The 20,788-nt window shown below is 49.1% G+C and overlaps 1 protein-coding gene across 1 annotated transcript in view; it reads left to right on the top strand.

The window, feature by feature from the left end:
• The first annotated feature begins 385 nt into the window (after positions 1–385).
• The window catches only part of KCNK12 (potassium two pore domain channel subfamily K member 12), a 39,012-nt gene continuing 18,609 nt past the window's right edge, over positions 386–20,788 (top strand). The window contains exon 1 of the mRNA XM_024552989.3: positions 386–1,374. Coding sequence (XP_024408757.2) covers positions 984–1,374 — 391 coding nt within the window. The 5' untranslated portion in view covers positions 386–983. The remainder of the gene's footprint in view (positions 1,375–20,788) is intronic.

The raw sequence follows: 20,788 nt of genomic DNA, 5'->3' as shown, positions 1-20,788 counted from the left end.
ATCCAGGAAGAAGAAGCGAGCGAGAGGGAAGTCAAACTTCGGACTGGAGCCCTAGAGCCCGGTGTCGGGAGACTGGTGTCTTGCGGCCCCCGTCCCTGAGACCATCAAATTGAGCAAAGTTTGGCGGCAGCTTGGAGATAAGGGAAGGATTCTGGAGCAGAGGCGCAGTGAGGGGCCGGATCGGGTTCCCTGGCGGGGTGGTAGCAAGCACCACAGTCCCGACACCTGCCTCGAGGCCCGCATTAGTGCCTCCAGGACAACTGGGAGGCGGGAGGCGCAGCAGCAGCCCAGCTCCCCACTCCTTTCCTCCCTTCCTGACTCCCCCCACCCCCACCTCAACACCCCGCCCCAGGCGCCGGTGACTCCGCCTCTCCGTGCCCGGCGGCTCTCCCGCTGGAGCTGGAACGGGTGCGCTTCCCCGGACTCAGCTCGGTTCTGAAGCTCCGAAGCCGACGCTACTAGCTCAGGCCCGGGGGCGGTAGCTGGACTGCCCGCGCAGCCTGCGCCTGGGAGCTGCCAACCCGGGAGCCCCTCATGGGACTCCCCCGGGGGCTCTGCTCCTGCCCTGCTGCCCAGTCCCAGTCCTAGGCGCCCGGGCTCACAGCCCGCCCCGCCCGCAGCCCGCGGCCTGACTGGACAGGAGTATGAGGCCCGGGGCCCCGCGGACGCTGGCCACTGGGCGGCAGGGGCCTAGCTGCAGACCCCCGCGCCCGAGGGCAGCGAGTGGAGAGCCGCAGGAGCCTGTGAGGCGTCGGGGCGCGGAGAGAAGCGTCCCAGCCCGGGCGCTGGAAGGGCCGCGGGAGCGGTGTGCGGCCTGAGCGCCGAGTAGGAGGCGGAGGCGCCCCGCCGTTCGGGGGAAGCGGTGAGGGGCTCCGCGGCGCCCCAGACCACTGGCCACCATCCTCACGTTTCTGCTCCCGCGGGGGGGATGTCGCGGCCCGGGCCACGAGCGCCGCCCCGGCCCCGGGGCTGAGCTCCGGACCATGTCCTCCCGCAGCCCCCGGCCCCCGCCCCGCCGCTGCCGCCGCCGCCTGCCGCGCCCCTCCTGCTGTTGCTGCTGCTGCCGCCGCTCGCACCTCAACGAGGACACGGGGCGCTTCGTGCTACTGGCGGCGCTCATCGGCCTCTACCTGGTGGCGGGCGCCACAGTCTTCTCTGCGCTGGAGAGCCCAGGCGAGGCGGAGGCGCGGGCGCGCTGGGGCGCCACGCTGCGCAACTTCAGCGCGGCGCACGGAGTGGCGGAGCCGGAGCTGCGCGCCTTCCTCCGGCACTACGAGGCCGCGCTGGCCGCCGGCGTCCGAGCCGACGCGCTGCGCCCGCGCTGGGACTTCCCTGGCGCCTTCTACTTCGTGGGCACCGTGGTATCCACCATAGGTGAGCGGCACGCCCCGCGCGCGCTTCCTCTCCGGGGCTTTAACCTGGCGCCCTTTTCGTTGTTGGGTAGCTGGGTCCGCGTCCATCAGCTACCTTCTCTTTTAATACCCCATTGCCTACTTCTTCCTGCCCTCTCCTCTTCGCGGGTCCCCCTCCTCCGGCCCCTTCTCTCTCTTAACTGGCATTCGGTGCGGGAAGTGACCAGAGAGGCCCATTCCTGGCGCTTACCCAGCGGAGACTCGCCTGGCAGTGCTGCCAAATGGGGAGAGCCCTCATCCAGGAGCTGGGCAGACCCGGGGGCCGCTGGCACTCCCGCACTTGCCAGCTCCATGGCTGAACTTCTGGGCGACTCAGTGTCTTCCTCTATAAATGACTTGTGAGCAGATGTGTCAGGGGCCTTCTGCTTCCCTCCTGTTTCTCACGTCCCCTGAGCCTCAGTTTCCTCACACAATTGATTTGGAAAGACCCTTCTCTCCACTCACGGCGTTTTTTATCTCCTCTTATGGCTCCTTCTCTACCAGGGTGTCCAACCTTTTGGCGTCTCCGGGCCACACTGGAAGAAGAGTTGTCTTGGGTCACACATGAAATACATTGCGACATTTAATCACAAAAAAACACTCATAATGTTTTAAGTAAATTAACAATTTTGCGTTGGGCCGCATTCATAGCCAACCTGGGAGGCATGCGACCCTTCGGCTGCAGGTTGGAGGCCCCTCCTAAGGCCTTTTACCCGACGGAGGGGGTGCGACCACTTTCCCCAGAATCTTTTTCCTAGATCCCCTTCCACCTGCTTCTCCTAGAGTCTACATCGCTCCCTCTGCAAACAGAAGCCGGTGAGACTTGGAGGCCTGGACATCAGCTGCTCCTGTTCTGGACCCCCCTTGGTTTTCTCCCCCTCCTCCACGTCACCTTCCCCTCCAATTTCTTGACCTCTCTTCTTTGTTACCTTGCCATTTTTTCCAACCTATAGCGGCACCAAGGGGTAACTTGGGCCGGTTGGGGGTAAGTATTTCCATACTTTCCACCATCCCTTCTGTTTTTGGTGTAAACAGTTCATGGTTTCACAATCTTACAAAAAAAAATGCTTTGTAAATACTCCTTGAAGCTCCTCCCCCCACTCCTCCCACTCCCCCCTCCTCTGAGCCTCTTCCGTAGAGATCCTAGAGCCACCCCTGCTCCCCACTCCACCCCTAACCTCCCCTCTCCTCTCACCCACTTTCCCCATCCCCCTTTCTCCCTGGGCCCTGGGAGTCACATGAAACAGGCCGCCTCCCCAGTTACTGTACAGAGTGCAGAATAAACACAACATTTTTGCCAAACACTTTGGCAACATTTTGTGAGTGTCCCATCCACTCCTGCTTGGAATCCCAGGGTGGGAGAAGGCACTTGGCTGTTTGGACTTCTAGCCACCCTAAGGCTGGTGGTAGTTTTGGAGAAGGGGGCTGGACTCACTGGTCTGAGAAGTGAGGGATTTCATGGACACGCCTTCCATGGGTGGGTTCTGCTCTGGCTTGGTAGGCCAGCTTAGAGACAGGGGCATGGACTGTCTGACCGGTGTGAGCTGTCACAGATGGCTGCTGGGAGGCCGAGACTGTGTCCACGTGTGTGGTATGGGCAGCTAGAGATGTCTCTCTGAGTGCGTGTGTATAGTTTACTAAGGGGCTTCCTTTGCTTCAAAGATTTTTAATGTGTCATGCTTGATCTGATTATCTTAAATTAAAAAAGGCAAATGTGGCCCAATTCCAAAGCACAAATTGGATTAAAATACCCTTTAAAAGCTATATCATGTTGTTATGGTGATTGAAGATATAAAATGACCCCCTCAAAAAATCCCCTTTGAAGAGCTGCATCAAGTTGCCATAGCAACTAGAGGATTTTTTTTTTCAAAGTGCTTTAAAAGTACTAAGGATGTTTAGTCCTGAAGGATGACATCATGTGTTCATAGCTCATTATTGACTTGGGTTCTTCCTTTTGTAAATACACCTTTTTGCTCTCTTTCACCTAGATGCACACCTGTGCACATATTGGAAGGGCACAGCTTTTCTTTCCTAGTGACAAAGGAAAAGGGGTTAGCAGTGTCCTCTTCCCCTTTGGGCTATGAGTTCATGCACACGGCGCCCCATTCCAGTGACCTGTCATCTCTGTGCCTCTTTGATGAGCTCCCATCATTGTGTTCATTCATTGCCCAGCCATAGCTTCTAAAGCTTCTCTCAGCTCTTTGCACAAAAATCAAGTCAGTGTGTTGTCAAATTGTTCCAAGCCCCAGCCTTTAATCTACTGGCAGGAATGGCTGTTCTTCAGTCAAGCGGAAAAGAACTATGTTCTTTTTCTTGATCTGTGTTTTTTGGATGTCGGCAAGCAGTGTAGGAGGGCTACACTGAAGCATGTGGTTGTGTTACAAATGACCCAACACATTGTTTTCCAAAATCGGCTACTGAAAAACATTAATCTCTGAGAGGAGCTGCACTCAGGGACCAGAACCAGCCTATGGCCAGCTCTGCACTGAACTAGTCCCTTGCAGGGATGCCAAGATGGCAGCTGGAGTAGCAGGGTCGCTGTTACCCACCGCCTGTCATGGTCTGGGGCACTGGTTCAAATTGGTCAGATAAGTTCTGCTGAATCCCAGAGCATGATTGTCATTTCAGCCTTCTTTTGCAAAGTGTACTTGGATGAGATTTAAGTAAAGACCTACTTATGTTAGTTTCTCTTCTGCTTACACAGTTCCTTCTCCTTAAATGCCCTGCGTCTTCAGAGACAATAATTACTATTCTGGTGCTTTTATGGATTCAGCAGCTCAGGGAGCCAAAACTAAGTCCAAAATGGGCATCAGGATTCTTTATCTGCTACCTCACCCAGTGAAGAGGAAAATTAGCATGCACTCAGTTTTATCTGATCGGTGAATATCAGTGTGAATGGTCCACGCAGTGGTGTGAACTTTGTGTGTGTGTGTGTGTGTGTGTTGTGTGGGCCCCGCTAAGTGATTAATCTAGACTTTAGTATAAAAACCCATCCTTTATTTATTGCATAAATATGAATTGTGCATGTCAGGTCTGGTGTTAGGTTTTGAATAGTGAAAGCTTATTCTACAAGGCAAAAGTGAACGCACATGCCAATGGGGGCCATTGGAGTGCAGCATTTCTGGGCAGCATATCTTGGCTATCCTTACTAAAGATGATTAGAACAAGGAAAGGGGGACCTTTTGTCTAATTCCACATGGCTCAGAATGTTAAGGGACCTGTTCTAGGTCACAGTTAATTATGCGTTTAGTTGGGTCCAGAATCCAAGTTATACAGTGTTTGTTCTACCAGCTTCATGCATATAATTGGTGGGCACATTCTTTTTTGAGATGAAGTATTTAATAATGGGTATGTGTGTGTGTTTACGAGAGGGAAAGAAGGGGCAGGAATGGGCCTTCAACTAGAGGGAGGTGCAGAAGAAAAGTGCAGGTGAGGCTGTGTGTACCAAGGGTTACAGGGAACATCGTGATGGGATGGAATGTTTGTCCTGGCGTTTGGCGTGAATGGGGTTCCATGTCCAGAACTAGGCCATTTGCAACTGTGTAGATCATATGTGTGTCCACAGGGCACAGACCCAGTGCATAATACATTTGCCAGTGACTGTTCACCAGTAGCTGAGACTATATAGAAAGTCAGTCTGAATAGCTCAAGCAAAATAAAAATCCACTTTGCAGTCTAATTATTCATACTGATTACTTCCACAGACCTGAAATCCTGGGTAATATTATTTCCCCCACTTATGCCAGGTCACATATTCCCAAGGGATCGAAATCAAGTTTACTTTAATAGGAATGTATCCATTTATTCATCCCCCATTTAACAAAATCCAAAGAAAGCATAAGTTATCATAGATGCCTGTGTGGCCCTTGGCATGTCCTTAACTGCGTGCCCCGTGACTATATGAACTCCTGAAGATAAAGATGGTGGCTGTGTTCTTTTAGTACTAAGCAGTGTTCTTGGAGGCAGTGCTCTTGCTCAAAGATATTTAAACAATCTGCAGAGTATTAATCCATCACTTGATATCCTAAAGGATGTTATATTGGCTTACTTTGAAAAGATTAAAAGGAAACTCTCCACTGGGGTTTTAATTATGCAACTGCTGTCAGATTTACACATAGGGAAGAACATATTTAAGTCCTTTTCAAATGGCAGCTTGATATAAACAGAAATCTTTTTGCTTCCTTTTATTAGGTTTTCTGGCAGCATATTTCAGCTATAAAGCTGAAACCATGGCTCTATAGACGGGATGGTGTAGGTATGAGACTTGTCACTTTCTGCACTGCATAATTTAGCTTGCTACTTTCAGAATTAGGCACACTTAATTATTCAACTGTGAGATTAGTAACAGGTCCTAACTTTTTTCCCTTTTTTTAAAAAAAGGTTTTATTTATTTATTTTTAGGGAGAGGGGTAGGGAGGGAGAAAGAGAGGGAGAGAAACATCGTTGTGCAAGAGATACATCGATCAGTTGCCTCTCACACACCCCCAACTGAGGACCTGGCCCAAAGCCCAGGCATGTGCCCTAACTGGGAATCGAACCAGCGACCTTTTGGTTGCAAGCCAGTGGTCAATCCACTGAGCCACACCACCAAGGGCTCCCCCCTTTTTTTTTTAAACATGGATTTAAAAAAATATTTTTGCTTCACTGGAAACATTATAACATTATAAGACCAAAATGTCACTACCACATATACATTGGACTTTGTTCTAACATGTATGTAATCCAGCTAGAAGTGGTTCAGGGGTGAAATACATTGCCCAGAAGGAGAGGAGCACCTTTACTAGCTTATTTCCCTCATTAACTGTGTTTTTATTGAAAGGTGATGCTATGACAACTTTGAAGGACATTTAGGAAAAAAACGGTAGCGTTTGACTTGAAGCTGTAGATGGAGAGCAGGAAATGCATTCTCATTCATTGCTCCATCCTCAGCGCCCAGCACTGGACCCAGCACAAAGTAAACACACAATGATTGTGTGTTCACTGAATGAGACAACAAGTCACTCATGACCCAACTTCCCCAGCCCAGCTCTTCATTTTTGCAGGCTCCCCTTGTCTGAAGTTGTCTGGAATTCCTTCTGCAGGAAAAAGGGAGGGAACTAACTGATCTGTACTGAGTTGTTAAAAAAAATTTAATGGGAGATTTTTAAAAAATGTATTGATGTTTAGAGAGAGAGAAATATCAATTTGTTGATCCACATATTTATACAGTCATTGGTTAATTCTTAAATGTTCTCTGGCCGGAGATCGGGATGACGCTCTAACCAACTGAGCTACTTGGCCAGGGCCCTGAGTTGTTAAAATTTCATCATCAACGTTTCCATGTTTCCACGTAGCCTTCACATACTAATTTTAGTGGGTGCATAATACATATTCCATTTCGTTGATGTTCTATAATTTACTACCCCTACTGCTGTGGAGCTGGGCGGTTCCCTTGGAGCTATTTTTAGTAATGCCACCATGATCATCTTTATGCAGATGGCCTTTTCTTTCCATATTACCTCCTTGGGTTGAATTCCCAGCAGGAAAATTGCTGAATCAAATGATACTGCTGTCTTCATAACTCTTGTGGCCAGCTCCTTTGAAGTGAGGGACTTCCTGGTCTCTCCTGAGCTGAGCCTGTACCTCTACAAAGCCTAACTGAGATTGGGCAGATACCCAGCTAAATGTTTCAGGGAAACAGGCCACAGATCCACTTGGTTCTCTCCAGGATTGCACTCAGCCCCAGGGGCTGAGCTGCCCCTCATTCCACCCCATCCCCAGCAAAGCTGTGGCTGCAGCGTCCTTGGCCTTCCATGCTCTAATGAGAGCCGCTTCATTTGGGGAGTTTTGGGTGAGTGGAGAAGGGCAGGAAGGAGCAACAGACTGGAGCAGTGTCCAGGCTATCAAAACTGAGAGAGAAGGGTACCAAGACCCTCTTTCCTCCTGTCAGCTGTGCTTTCAGGTTCATCTGCTCCTACTCCTGAGTCAAGCCCGCTGAGGGAAAACATTTTCCCCTTGGTCCTGACAGTGCCCAGGTGTCCCAGCCTGGAAGAGCCCAGAATTGTGCCAGATGGAGCAAAGATCTACCCCTAGAGGATTCCACCTGGATAGCACTGTAGGAATCCTCCAGAAATGTCCCCAGGCATTTCAACCAGGGGTGTCCAACCTGCGGCCCGTGGGCCACATGTGGCTCAGAATGGCTATGAATGCAGCCCAACACAAAATGGTAAATTCACTTAAAATGTTATGAGATTTTTGTGATTACGTGTCACAGTGTATTTAATGTGTGGCCCAAGACAACTCTTCTTCTTCCAGTGTGGCCCAGAGACGCCAAAAGGTTGGAAACCGCTGAGTCATTTTGTCAACAAAAGCAAGCATGTGGCCCACGGAGAAAACAGACGGGAGCAGAGCTGCTCTGGCTGGGGGTAGCGGCTAGAGTCCTGCCCACCAGGCTTCCCTGGGGATGCCGCATAGTCCCCAAAGGCTTCTCTGAGGAGCTGTAGAGATCCTACAAGACCAATCCTCCAAGATCCTAACTTAGCTTTGTTCCTCATTTTACATGAGATTCAGAGAAGAGGAGAGGTTGCCCAAAGTTACACAGCAAGTCAGAGGGGCATTTGCTGCAATCCAGAGCCTACCCAGAACTTCGCTGTGTGGATTCTGAGGTCCTTGACCTCAAGGCTTGAGCTCTCACCCTACCCTGAGAGAGTATCCTGAACTTAACCCAGCCATGGTTCTTCTGAGCAGGGTCCAGGTGTCCCAGCCCGGGTGGGCATTACACTAGACAACCAGGAGAAAGGGGAGGAGCTTGTAGATAGTAGGTGGGGCATCTGAGGAGCAGCAAGTCAGTGCCTAGGAGGTGTCCTCCAGGGAAAAGCTCCGGCTTCATCTTAAGGCAGTGGCAAAGCCTTAGGTTTGTTTGGGCATGGAGTTCAGTGCCCCCACCACCCCGTCAACTGCAGTGGGACTCTCCTTGCCATTGTGTAGCTGCCTCAGATTTAGAGGAGCAGATAAAGAGATAGAGCAAAGGCCATTGTGTCCCTGTGGTCACCCCCCACCCTGGGTCTCCCTCAGTCTTCTGGCCCTCCCTTCACTTCTTCCCAGCCCCACTGACTTTCTCAGGGTCCAGGGCTGGGACAGGGGCTGCCAGCCAGCAAACCAGAATGTGGGCGGCGGGGAGATGGGGGAGCTGAGGTGAGCACATTGGGCAGTCTTGGCCTCTGACCTCACCTGGGGTAGTGGCAGGACTTTTATGCAGGGAAGGTTGGGAAGGAGAGGGTATTGAGGGTCTTATGAAGGCATAAGACTTTCCACGGGGTAGAGAAAAGCCTTTGCACAGGGGAGGTGTGGGAGAGGGTGGCCACAGCCCAGGCCAGCTCCTAGTTGCTCCCACTGCTGTCAGACTCTGGCCCCAGAGGTTCTATCTTAAACCCTGCCATTGCCTAGCCAACCACCAAGTCTAGATCTTCTTCAGGGGAATCTAGGCTTCTGCTGCCATCCGCCTGTGGCTTTGTTGGAAGATGTTCTGGACCCTGTCTGTGAGTGTCACCTCCTCCCTGGGCTTGGATTCCAGTCCCAACTCTGTTACAAGCTATGTGCTCTTGGTGAGTGGGTGTACCTATCCGCCCCCAGGTGTCTTCTGCAAAGTGAGGGTGACAGTGGCTCCTGCCCCAGGGGGTAACTCTAAGGACTGAATGAGCTAACCCATGTGCAGTGCCTGGCAAGCCCTCAGTAAGCGCTAGCCGCTCAGAGCTGGGCTAGCCCCGTCGGTGAGCCAGGCGCTGCCTCATGGCACAGGGGGGAAACCAAGGCACTGCTCATCCCCCCATAGCTCCCTGGCCACACCACTTTGTGCACGGCCCTCTGGGTCTCGGCCACCCCTGCAGTGTGGCATCTGCTGCACTCTCATTGGCCACTCTCTCTGGGGCATGTTGCTGTCGTGTGCTGTTACATAACTGGCCTGGGAGAGTGCTTTTAAAAATCATTTTCTTTGGTTTGTCGACTAGAATGTCTTAATAATTCCTCATGTGTGTGCTCTTGTATCTCTTTAAAGAACATACTTGGCAAAGAGCTGATGAGTGATTCAGTGGTGGGTTAAACCAGTGTCCCCCAGCACTTCTCTGTTCTGCACCCCTAGAACCGAGCCCTGGGAGGCCACCCCCGCCCACCCTCCTGGTTCCCAGGTAGGCTGGAGCCCCTCAGCTGTGCTTGGACTTAGGGGGAGGTTGTGGAGCTGAGACCAGCAGAGAAGCCAGAGGTGGCTGAGGCCAGGCCCTGCCATACCTCTAGGTGGACCTGGTGTCAGGACTGCAGTGGAGGTTGCTGGAGGATGGCACTGTGGCAAACAGCCCCCTTGGGATGGGAGCTGAGGTGCTGGCCTGGGCCTCCAGGCCTGGACTTCACCCTGCACCCTTGGTCCTGGGGCTAACACAGCTCCCAGACAGAGGTCTTCTGGGGCGGAAGAGGGGAGGCTGCAGGGCACTGCCAGCACCTCCCCTCTCCAGACTCTGCCATACCAGCCGCAGGGCCTTTGTTCTGGGGAGGAATGACCAAAGCATCAAAGTGTCCTGTGGATGGTTTCCTACCGCTCCCCCTGCCCACATACATGTGTGTCCGGCTTGCCAGTTTACTGACTTTTCACCTATGTTTACTCAGGAACCTCCCCAAAACCCTGGGACAGCAACGAGGATTCTATTATCCCATTTCACAGATAAAGAGATAGACTCAGGTTAAGTGACTTGCCTTGGGTCACACAGCAAGTGAGTCAATGCCAGGATAGAGGATTCGGGATGCCCACCATCCTCTCTGCTGCCCCTGAGCATTACCACAGAGGGGGCAGAATCAGGTGTGCTGGGTGGGAGGGGTGGAGGAGAACATGAGGGTGTGAAACGAAGGCTCAAGTGAACTTTAGGGACTTGGATTTGGTTGTGCTGTGCCCCTTGCAGCCCCAGTGGCTAGACTGAACCGAAGGTTGCCTCCTTTCCATCCTTTCCAGCCTTGCACCTCTCCGTGAGGGAGGCTGCCAGGCAGGCGGGACAGAGTGGAAGAGCACGCCTCCCTGTGCAGTGCTCATGGGCGCTCTGGAGCCCATGCTGAAGCGAGCTTTGGAGGCCCGCTGCACCAAGCTCCTGCCCAGAGGAGGGACCCTGTGACTGGAAGGCTCTTAGCCCTGCATCTGGGGTAGCAGCAATGGCCATGGAGAGGCAGGAACAGAAAACCAAGTAACCAGGAGGTCTGCACTTGAGCACACCAACCAGGAAAGTCTGGGGACATGGCCAGCTCAGGCCTGGGCCTCCCAGAGGCTAGCTGGTTTGTGAGAGACTCTGCCCAAGGTCATGTGCTGGAGGCAAACCTGCCCAGATGTTAGGGGAATGCAGGAAACCAAGCACCTGCCAATGCACCACTCTCTTTAATCACTCAACTTCTGGACATTCCGCCTTCACCCCAACCCCTCCCAGCCACCTCCACACCCCCACCCCTAAACCCTGGGCACTTTAAGCCACCAGGCCACTGCTCATGCTGTTCTCTCCACCTGGAATGCCCTTTCCTTTCTCTCCATCTTCTACTGAGTGAACTTGATCTTCAAGGCCCAGCTCAAATGGGGCCACTAGAGAGAGCTTCGGTGAATTACTTACGGTAGTTTTTTGTTTCTATGCCAGTTTCCCTGGCAATCACACAAACCTCTGTTCAGTGGGGTAAGGTATGTCAACAGCTGGCACAGGACCCAACCCATCGTAGGTGTCAGAAATTCCTTTCCTGTCTTCCTCGTCCGGGCCAGGAGCTGTGTCTCGGCAGTGTCTCTCACCGCCACAGCCGGTAACAATAGCAGCCCTAGTGGCAGCAGCCCCGCGCTGGATGACTACTATGAAGTGGGCCCTGTGTCTGGCGATAGAGATAATTATAGCAAAGAGGTAGTTTCTGTAAATCATGGAGCATAATGCTTGGCACAAAGTCGTGATTAATCAACGTATGGTGAATGGTTGGAATAAATAAATGAATGTGACGGCTGGAAATAATGTTAAAAAGAATGGAAAAGGTTGGGCCCAGGCCAGGCTCCAAGAACCTCCCTGCACCTCGCTCCCCCTCTGGGCCCCTGGATCCAGAGGGGCTGTGCACCGGCCCCTCTGCTGGACAGTTGGTTTAACAATCTCTCAGCTGCTGGCAGGTGCACAGCAGGCAGGCAGCTCATTCTGGCTGGGACTCCCCTGGCTGACAGTGCTGTCTCCGTGGCTCTCTGAGTCAGCTTGGTCCTTGTCCCACCCTGCCTGGGGCCCAGCAGAATCTTTGCAATGAAAACACACCAATAATTCTGAGCCTCAGCCCCTATCACCCCAGGAGTGGTGGGAAAAGTCCTGAAAAAGGCCAGGCTTCTGGTCCCAGCTCTCCCACCAACTCAGATTCTGCATCTGGCCCTGGCCTTGGCCACAGCCCCCAGCCCTAAGGAGCCTGCTGAGTTCTACCTCTTAGCCCAGTAGTTCCACCTTGTCCCTCACCTGTCCTTAGAAACCAGATGTTGGCTCACAAATTGGACAGAAGTTTTATAACTAAACACAATTCCACAAACCAGGAAATACCACCTCCACCCATGCAGCCCAGCACCACCACAATACCTCCAAAAATACTTGGGGCGGCGTTTATTGGAATTGGGTGGCCCAGCTTTCTGGAAAGTTACGGTTGAGATAAACACAAACCCCGAATCCCACTCCGCGTGACTTCTCCCGAATCGTTTCCACATGGCCACAATCTCATTCCTGGCTGCCAAGTGCTCTGAATTCTGAGCTGCTAACACCAGGACCTGCCAGAAATGCTGCAGGGCCTGCCCAGGCCGAGAGGGAAAGGAAACCACCACACTCTGCCCATGCTGAGTTTATTGGCATTTCCTATGGGGGCAGGGTGCATTTTGGAGACCATGCAGTTTTTCATTATTGGACTCTATTTTTAAATGGAGAGGGAGGAAGGAAAGCTGAGATGGCACATGAGCCAATTCTGAGGGAGGTCTGTCAGCCCCAGGAGGCAGGCAGGAAAGAGGCCGCTGCCTTTGTGAGCCCTGAGGTGGAACTACAGAGCCTGACCCTCCCAGCGTCCAGGATCCTGGCTCTTCTGTTTTCTACTGTATCTCCCAGCGCCTGGCACAGGGCTTGGCATATGCAAGGGGCTCCAGGAATTTCTGTGGAATGAATGTCTGTTTCCTAGCTTCTCAACTTTCCCTAGGCACCAGTTTAAGAAAAAGTAAAATGTGAAAATCCCCATTTACAAATCAGATGATGATTCACTTTGTAAAAAAGCTTCGTTTTGTGGAAGAATTCATTCCAGGGCTTCTGTAAGTAGCCAGGCGCCCAAGGGAGATGCAACATGCAACCAGTGTGTCAGGCACCCAGCAGCTGCATACGGTCCCCCTGATGGCCATTGCCACCTTCGCACAAACCTCGAATCCCTAAGGCAACACTGCCCCTCATGTCAACGGATTGTGGCAATACACGTGACCCAGCAGGCAGTTTAGAAGCGTGTGTGACAAAAGCTCGGAGTGCGCCCCCCACTCCCCTGACCGGAGCTGGTCAGGCAGCTGGAGCAGTCCTGCAGACTGGATTGTGTGCTAATGTAAAGCACCGGACGGAGGCCAGGCAGGTGGGCATGGTTCATAGCTCCATTTTAAGAAGAAATACATCTGCATCATCAAGAGAAGAATTGCAGCGTGACAGCCCTTATGAAAAGGTGCTGGGCCTGGCTTTGAATTTCAGCTCTGTCACTGATGAGCAGGGTTACCAGAGCAGAAGTCGGGCTCTCTGCCTTCCCCTCTGCCTCTCTCCAGCCTCCCATGCGTGACCCATGTGGGACCTGGGGCTCATGTTCCTGGATCATCTCTCCCACAGCAATATTTTCCTCTGTGCCTCTCCAGGAAGTGCTCCATTCTACCTATGTCCTTGCTCTGACCAGTAACTGCACTGTCTTCAGAGTTGGGGATTCCAAACATCTCTCCTTCTGACTGCCCCCCTCCCACGCTTCCAGCTCCCTGGGGTAACAACCCTTGCACCTCAAGACCTGCAGTTTCCTACTTTTATGTTTCCTTCATCTTTTGGGGGCCCTCACTTCTTTTCTGATCCAGCTTAGATTTACTGTATTTCCTCTGCGAGGACCCTTAACTTCCTTGCCCTTCTCTCCTGTGCTATACCTCTGTCCCTACTCTGCCACTATCAGAATGCCAGCTTTCTACCTGCTCCTCACCAGCACTCAAGCTGCTGAACGTGGCTGGAGTAAATCATGCGAAGATGCTGACTGGCCCCGAATTAAATCAGTGATCCTGGGTACCAGCTGGATGCTCCCAGTGACAGGCCCTCCCATTACCTTCCTTCTGTGTACCCACTCTTTCTACCTCCAGCCTCCCGTACCCCTCATTCTCTGTTCAGACTTCATTGAGAAAATTAAAGTAATCAGACAAGGACTCTTATCTTCACCCCCCCAAATCCACTCATCATGTGGAGTGGTTTCTCTCTTATGATAGCAGAGGAACTGTCCACTTTCAAAGGCCTGCGTCACTGGGTCCCATCCCCCCTAACTTTCTCAAGGACTCTGTTCTTGTCATTGCCCACCGCCCCCCCCCCCCCCCCCCCCCCGGGCCTTGTTAATTTTTCCTCCATTGGTATGCAAACACGTTGTATTTTCTTTCTTCTTCAGGGAACCCTCTCTTGACCTCTGCATCACCCTGCAGCTACCTCCCTATTTCTCTGCTTTCATTTACAGGAAAACTTCTCATAAGATTAGTCAACATCTCCCTTCCTTCCCCCACTTCACATCAATCAAGAGTCCACCCCAGTCCTGACTGGTGTGGCCCAGCTGGTTGGATGTCGTCCCACAAAGCAAAAGGTTGGCAGTTCAATTCCTGGTCAGGGTACATGCCTGTGTTGTGGGTTCAGTTCCCCGTCAGGGTGCATACAAGAGGCAACCGATTGATGTTTCTTTCTCACATCAATGTTTCTCTCCCTCTCTTTATCCTTCCCTTCCCTCTCCCTAAAAATAAATAAAATGTTTTTTTAAAAAGAAAATATATAGGAAGACGTTAGGGAAAAAAGAGTCCACCCCACCTTTCCACTGAGTCTGCTCCAGTAAGGTCCCTAATGGCCTCCTTCCTGCAGACTCTTTGGTGACCTCCCTGTTCGTACCTTCTCAACACTTCAGTAATATTTGACTCAACTGACCATTCCTCCTTCTTGATATCCACTTTCCTCTTGGCTTCCGCGACACGGTACTCTCCTTAATCCTCACTGGCTGCTGTCCTCAGTTTCCTTTGCTGGACTCGCCTCTCTCTGTGACCTCATTGTTGGAAGCTCCCATGCTCATTCCTCAGACTCTTTCCTTGGGTATGAGAGGAATAACTTTTTTTTCTCTACCCTCTTAGGTTCCATTTCTGGGGTCCTGCAAATTAAACTGACAAAAGCCATAGTAACAGAAAAAGGTCTTATTATGTGTACACTGGAGCCTTTATAGAAAAGAATTGAATACCCAAAGAATCAGTTAGGTCAGGGGCTTATACACCAGCTTAACAAAGAGGAATAAATTGTGGAGAAATTATAAGACAAAGGAAAGGGGGCTTGGGCTCTTAGGAGTGGTAAATTGTGGAAGGGAAACATATAGGGAAACTAATACAAAATAAGGGTTATTTTAGTAAGGTTTGTTTTTCAGACTTAATCTCATTCAGTCTCAGGGTGATTTAAGAATTGTTTTCCTTTTCCTGGTATAGTTGAAGGTAGGGGGACGTCTTTACAAGGGAAAATTTTTACCCTACATTTAGGCAGACGGGAAGAGTAGAGAGCTTTTCCTGTATCTGCTGTTTCTCCACTGCCTTCAGCTCAAAATAATACTTATGCCAAAGCTGTATATTTTAGGTTGGCATATTTTGATCCCTTCACACCCATGGTTTTAAATCTCATTTATCTGCTGATGACTTGTGGGTGAGTAACCCCAATCCTCCACACTAAACTTCAAGACCATAGGTCCAGTTGCCTACTTGACATCTTCATGGAGATATCTAATATGTGGTAAAACTTAAAATGACCAGAATAGAACTCTTGACTCCTGTCCTATAGCAATCTTCCTCATTTCAATAAATGGGACCAACATAAGAAACTGTCTTGATTCCTCTTCTTCACAAATGTTCCATATTTAATCCATCATCAAAATCTCTCAGTTCAATCTGCAAAATACATTTTGTGCACTCATCTCCATGCCCATCACTACTGGTCTCCTCCAGCCATCACCATCATCTGTTGCTGGGGCAACTACATCAGTCTCTTAACCAACCCTTAGCTCCCTCTCTGCATCTTGACAACCTCTTCTCCGCACAGCAACCAAAAAGATCTTTCAAAATATAAATGAGATCAAGTCCTTCTTTTACTTAAAAACTTTCAGTGACTTCCATTGTAGGAAACCTGGCTCCTCACCACGGCCTGCAAGGCCATACATAATCTGGTCCTGCTCCCTCTCAGCCTCATTGGCCCTGCTTTATTTTTGCTCAGCTCACTACAGCTTAACTGGACTTTATAGACCCCAGGGCATTTGCACTTGCTGTTCCTACTCCCTAAAGCACTGCTTCCTGACTCAGCATGACTGACTTCTCAACTGCATTCAAGCCTCAATATCTACAGCTAAAATGTCACTAAAACGTCACCCCTTGAGGAGCTTTCCCTGACCACCCTGACTATAATAGTATCCGCCAGTCGCTTCCAGCCACTGTCCATAGTGCATAGAGTGTTTTTATTTATTTTTATTTTTAGACTGAGGGGAAGGGAGGAAGAAAGAGAAGGAGAGAAACATCAATGTGTGGTTGCCTGTAGTTCACCCCGTACTGGGAACCTGACCTGCAACCCAGGCATGTGACTGGGAATCGAACTGGCAACCCTTTGGTTCACAGTCTGGTGCTCAGTCCACTGAGCCACACCAGCCATGGCAAGAAAGCTTCAGTTTTAACATCTATAAAGTGGGAATAATAATAGTGCCTATCAGAGGGACCCCCAAAACACCCAGAATTTATTAAAATTGTGTATTTATTCTTACATGTTTAAACTTCAGTCACCTTCAAAGTACTCTCCATTTGATGCAATACACCTATGGAGACGTTTTTTCCCACTGCTCAAAACAGTTTTTGAACTGGCCGATTTTGATGCCTTTTAGTGCTTCTGCCGTTTTTGTTTCACCTCTTCCACATCAGCAAAATGTTTCCCTTTGAAGACTTATTTCATCCTGGGAAACAAAAAAAGTTACTCAGGGTAAGATAGGGTAAATAGGGAAGGTGGGGCATGGGGGTCATGCCATTTTTGGTCAAAAACTGCTGAACACTCAGCACCGTGTGGGCAGGTGTGCTCGTAAATCACCCATCACAAAACGGGTAAGTGTGTTGAAAGAGTCTTAAAAAAAAAATTCATTGAAGCCAAATGCAGCCTCTCCCAACAATGCCAGTTGGTACACTGATTCAGATGGGTTCCTAGAATACTCACCTACTGGGGGAAATTTGTACTACAAGGGACCTGACCTCCAGAAGATAATTCCGGGGCTTTTTGCGGGGGTTGCCCCCTCGTATCTCACATGGTTGTTGGGAGAATCATATGAGACAATGGATGTAGGTGCTTAGTCCGTCCTGGCATTTAATCAGCACTCTAATGTGAGCTAGTGTTGTATTAATAAATAATTTGGGTGAGGCCACAAAGTGAGTGACAAATCTGGGCCCTGAGCTGAAGTCTCTGACCCCAGGTCCTTTGCTCATTCCACTTGTCTGATGCCACCTCTTGGGCTGCAGGGTAGGCAGGCCTTGGGGAACAGTATGAGCTAGGTCAGGACCAGTCAGGCATGTTAAGGAACAATGACAGGTGAAACTGCTTCGGTAGGTTTAGGACAGATCAGAGGGCCTTGAGAGCCAGACAGAAATGATTTGACTTGACCATTAGGAGCAATAAGGCTTAGGTATTGCTCTTGAGCAGGAGTGTAGTGTGATGATGAGTGTTTTAGAAGAGCGTCCTGGCTGATTAGTCACTATATAGTTACACCATTAAATCAGGCATCTAGTAAGTCTAAATTGTTGGTCAGACTGCCTGGAAACAACGAGGCGATAATTGTGAAATCCCTTGTTTTGGCTGTCCACCTCGAACATTTAAGTCAGCCCACTACCAGCTGTCCCCTCCACTTTATGGGAGCTTATGTGTCTCTATGGGTGGTAGATCCTTGAGGAGTGTGTACTTAGCTTGTATATTCAGCTCTGAACTGCAGTGTGATTCCAAACTCATTCAAAAGGATTACCAGTGTGTTGTTACTTCATCAGCTCTATGTGTTTCATGCTATATGATAGTTATAATTTTATTTTATAGCTACTGGCATACACATTTGGAACAAAGAGCAGAATTTGGCATGTTAGACTTAGTAGCTATATATAGCTCTTTCTCACAATGATGTATGCCTCACTGGGTCATGGGGAGGACCCTCACATAATAGACCAAGGGTCCATGAATGTTTGTTCATTTGTTTACACGGAAACCCAGGATGCTGAATGTTTATAATGCAGAGTGATTGGGCAGAGGAGGCAAGGAATGGGGCCAGGGATCCTGTGGCTTTTGGAAAGGAGCAGGAGAGAAGCCATGAGGGATATTTTCAGGAGCCACATGGCAGGATCTAGTGAATGGCACTCAACACAACCTCCACTAATCTTGGGTCTTCTTGTTCTCTGCTCCTGCCCCATTTCTTGATATCAAGGCCTCATATGAAGATCCAGGGAAAGGGGCTGACTGTGGGTGTGGGGACCTCTATGACGCATCCAGGGATTTGTTTATGAATCTAATAATGGTAGCTGAGGAGGCTATAGCCACACAGGAGGTGGGGGGTGAAGTCAGGTTGAAGCGGGAGGAGAAAGCCCCTTCCCTCCCCTCCCTGTTCAGAGATTGCTGAAGGCAGCGCCCTGTGTCCTGCAGGAGAGAAAGGCACTGGGGGAGGGTGGCGATAATGCATTAGAGGTTGGTATATAAATAGCAGTGATCCTTAATTCATGGCATCTTTGTTCCCAGAATCACCTTTACCTCCAACTAAATCCCGGCTTTATTTCTTTTTTAATGTTTTTCTGCAAAAATTCTTTTTAATATAGCTGTTTATGGCTGAAGGGCACTCAGTCTTAGAGCTGAGTACTGATTAATTCCGTCCCAGTTCCTGACTCTGTCTCCCTCCCCAGGGCAAAGGAGGAAGGAAGGAGGTAACTCAATTCATAACCTGCAAGGGGAGGCTCAACTTATCAATGTAATATGATCCAATGAGCCAGCATCTGCAAGGCCCTAGCTCTTTTCCCTTGTGATGTTCTCAGAGTTTCCAACCCCAGACTGGTGGCCTCTGTAGTAGTATATATAACACGTGTCATTTAGAGCTCCTCCCAGCCCCTTTGAGCTATGCACAGGGCACCAAAACACTTCTATACAATAAGGAGTCTAGAACTGATGAGTTCCAGAAAAACTTGTGGTATAGATGCTGTATTGTGTGTGTGTGTGTTTCTGATTTCACATTGTACATACAACAGTGAGCAAGTAGACCAATTCCCCACTGTACGGAGCTAATATTTTAGTTGGGGGAGATGTTCAATAAACGAATAAACAAACATCAGATACTGATAAATACAACAAAAAGAAAAAAGCAAGATAAGTGAATGGAGAGTGAGGGAAATGGAGCTGCTATTTTTGATAAGGTGATCTAAAACAATCTCTGATGACATGACCCTTCAGCAAAGATGTGGCTACCTGGAGGAAGATTATTCCAACAAATGCCAAGGTCTTAACACAGGAGTTTGCATGGTTTGTTAGAGGAGCAAGGAGCCAGTGCGGCTCAGATAGTGTTTGGAGAAGGCTCGAGCAGGAGAGTGCTAGAATATGAAGTCAGAAAAACAGCCAAGGACTAGATCATGTAGGGAGTGTGGTCCACGGGACGGCCTTCGGATTTTATTCTGAGTAAAATGGGGAGCCACTGGAGGGTTTTGCGAAGAAGAGCGAGATGATCTGACATATTCTAGGTTCACTCTGTCTACTGTTTAAGAAAAAGTCTGTAGGGCAGTAAGTGTAGAAACTAGGAAGGCTTTTGAAGTATTCTAGGTGGGAGATGATGGTGACCTGGACCAGGATGTGATTGGCAGAGTCAGGGAGAGGTGATGAGATCTTTCAGAATAGCCTTCAGAAAAGATGTACTTACTGAGTATAAAAATCTAAAGTGAAGTATTTTTTTTTCTTTCAGCATTTTCAAGACTTTTACCCTCTGGCTTGCATAGTTTCTGACAAGAAGTCTGTGATTCTTATCTCTGTTTATACATAAGTAATGTGCCTTTCTTTTTCTCTGGCTGCTTTTAAGATTTTCTCTTCATCCTTGATTTTCAGCAATTTGATTTTGATGTACTTTGATATTGTATTCTTTGTGTTTATCCTGCTTGGGACTTACTGAACTTCTTGGATCTGTGTTTATAAACTTTATCAACTTTGGAAATTTTTTGACCATTATTTCTTCAAATATACGTATTGCTATCCCACAATCTCTTTTTGGACTTCAATTACACATACGTTAGACCACCTGATATTGTCTCACAGGTAACTGATGCTCTTCTTTTTGCTTTCTTTTTTTTCAGATTTTTTTTCCTCACTGTGCTTTACTTTTGGATAATTGCTATTGCTATGTCTTCAGATTTAATTTTTTTTCCTGCAGTGTCTAATCTACTGTTAGTCCTATCAGTGACATTTAAATTTCAGATATTATATTTTTTATCTCTAGGAGTTCTACTTAGGTCTTTTTCATTTTGTCCATTTATCTCCTCATTAAGTTTATCTTTTCCTTTACGTCCTTGAGCATATCTAACATATTTGTAACAGCTGTTTAAAAGTCTTTGCTGTTCATTTTCTAATCTTTAGCATTTCTGGATCTGTGTCTATTGACTGATTTTCCCCCCTCTTATTTGTGAATTACATCTTCCTGCTTCTTTGCATGTCTGATAATTTATTAGAGACATTGTGAATTCTATATTGTTGACACTTGATTATGTTGTACTCCGTTAAAAAGGGTTGGACTTTGTTCTGGTGGAGAGTTAGGTTAGTTGTAGATAAGCCTGATATTTTACAGGCTAGTTTTTAAACTTTTTACAGGCAGATCTAAAGGCGCCTTTTTTCTGGAACTAGCATAGTCACACTATTAAGGCATAACCTTTCTGGCGTCTCCACTATTCAGTGCATTTAGTGAAACCTGGGCACCCTGGCAGGTGGGAACGAGGGTGATTTCTGGATCTATGAGATTTCTGGGAATTGTTTGGCTTACAACCCTAGCAATTGTTCTTTTCTGGAAGTTGTTTTTTTCTTGGTCTTGAGGAGTTTCCCCCTACACCCGCACAGACTGTTATTTAGCTAGAGATTCAAGAAAACCCC

Source organism: Desmodus rotundus, chromosome 5, assembly GCF_022682495.2.
Source record: "Desmodus rotundus isolate HL8 chromosome 5, HLdesRot8A.1, whole genome shotgun sequence".
Classification (NCBI taxonomy): domain Eukaryota; kingdom Metazoa; phylum Chordata; class Mammalia; order Chiroptera; family Phyllostomidae; genus Desmodus; species Desmodus rotundus.
This window is presented reverse-complemented; position numbering and strand designations above follow the sequence as displayed.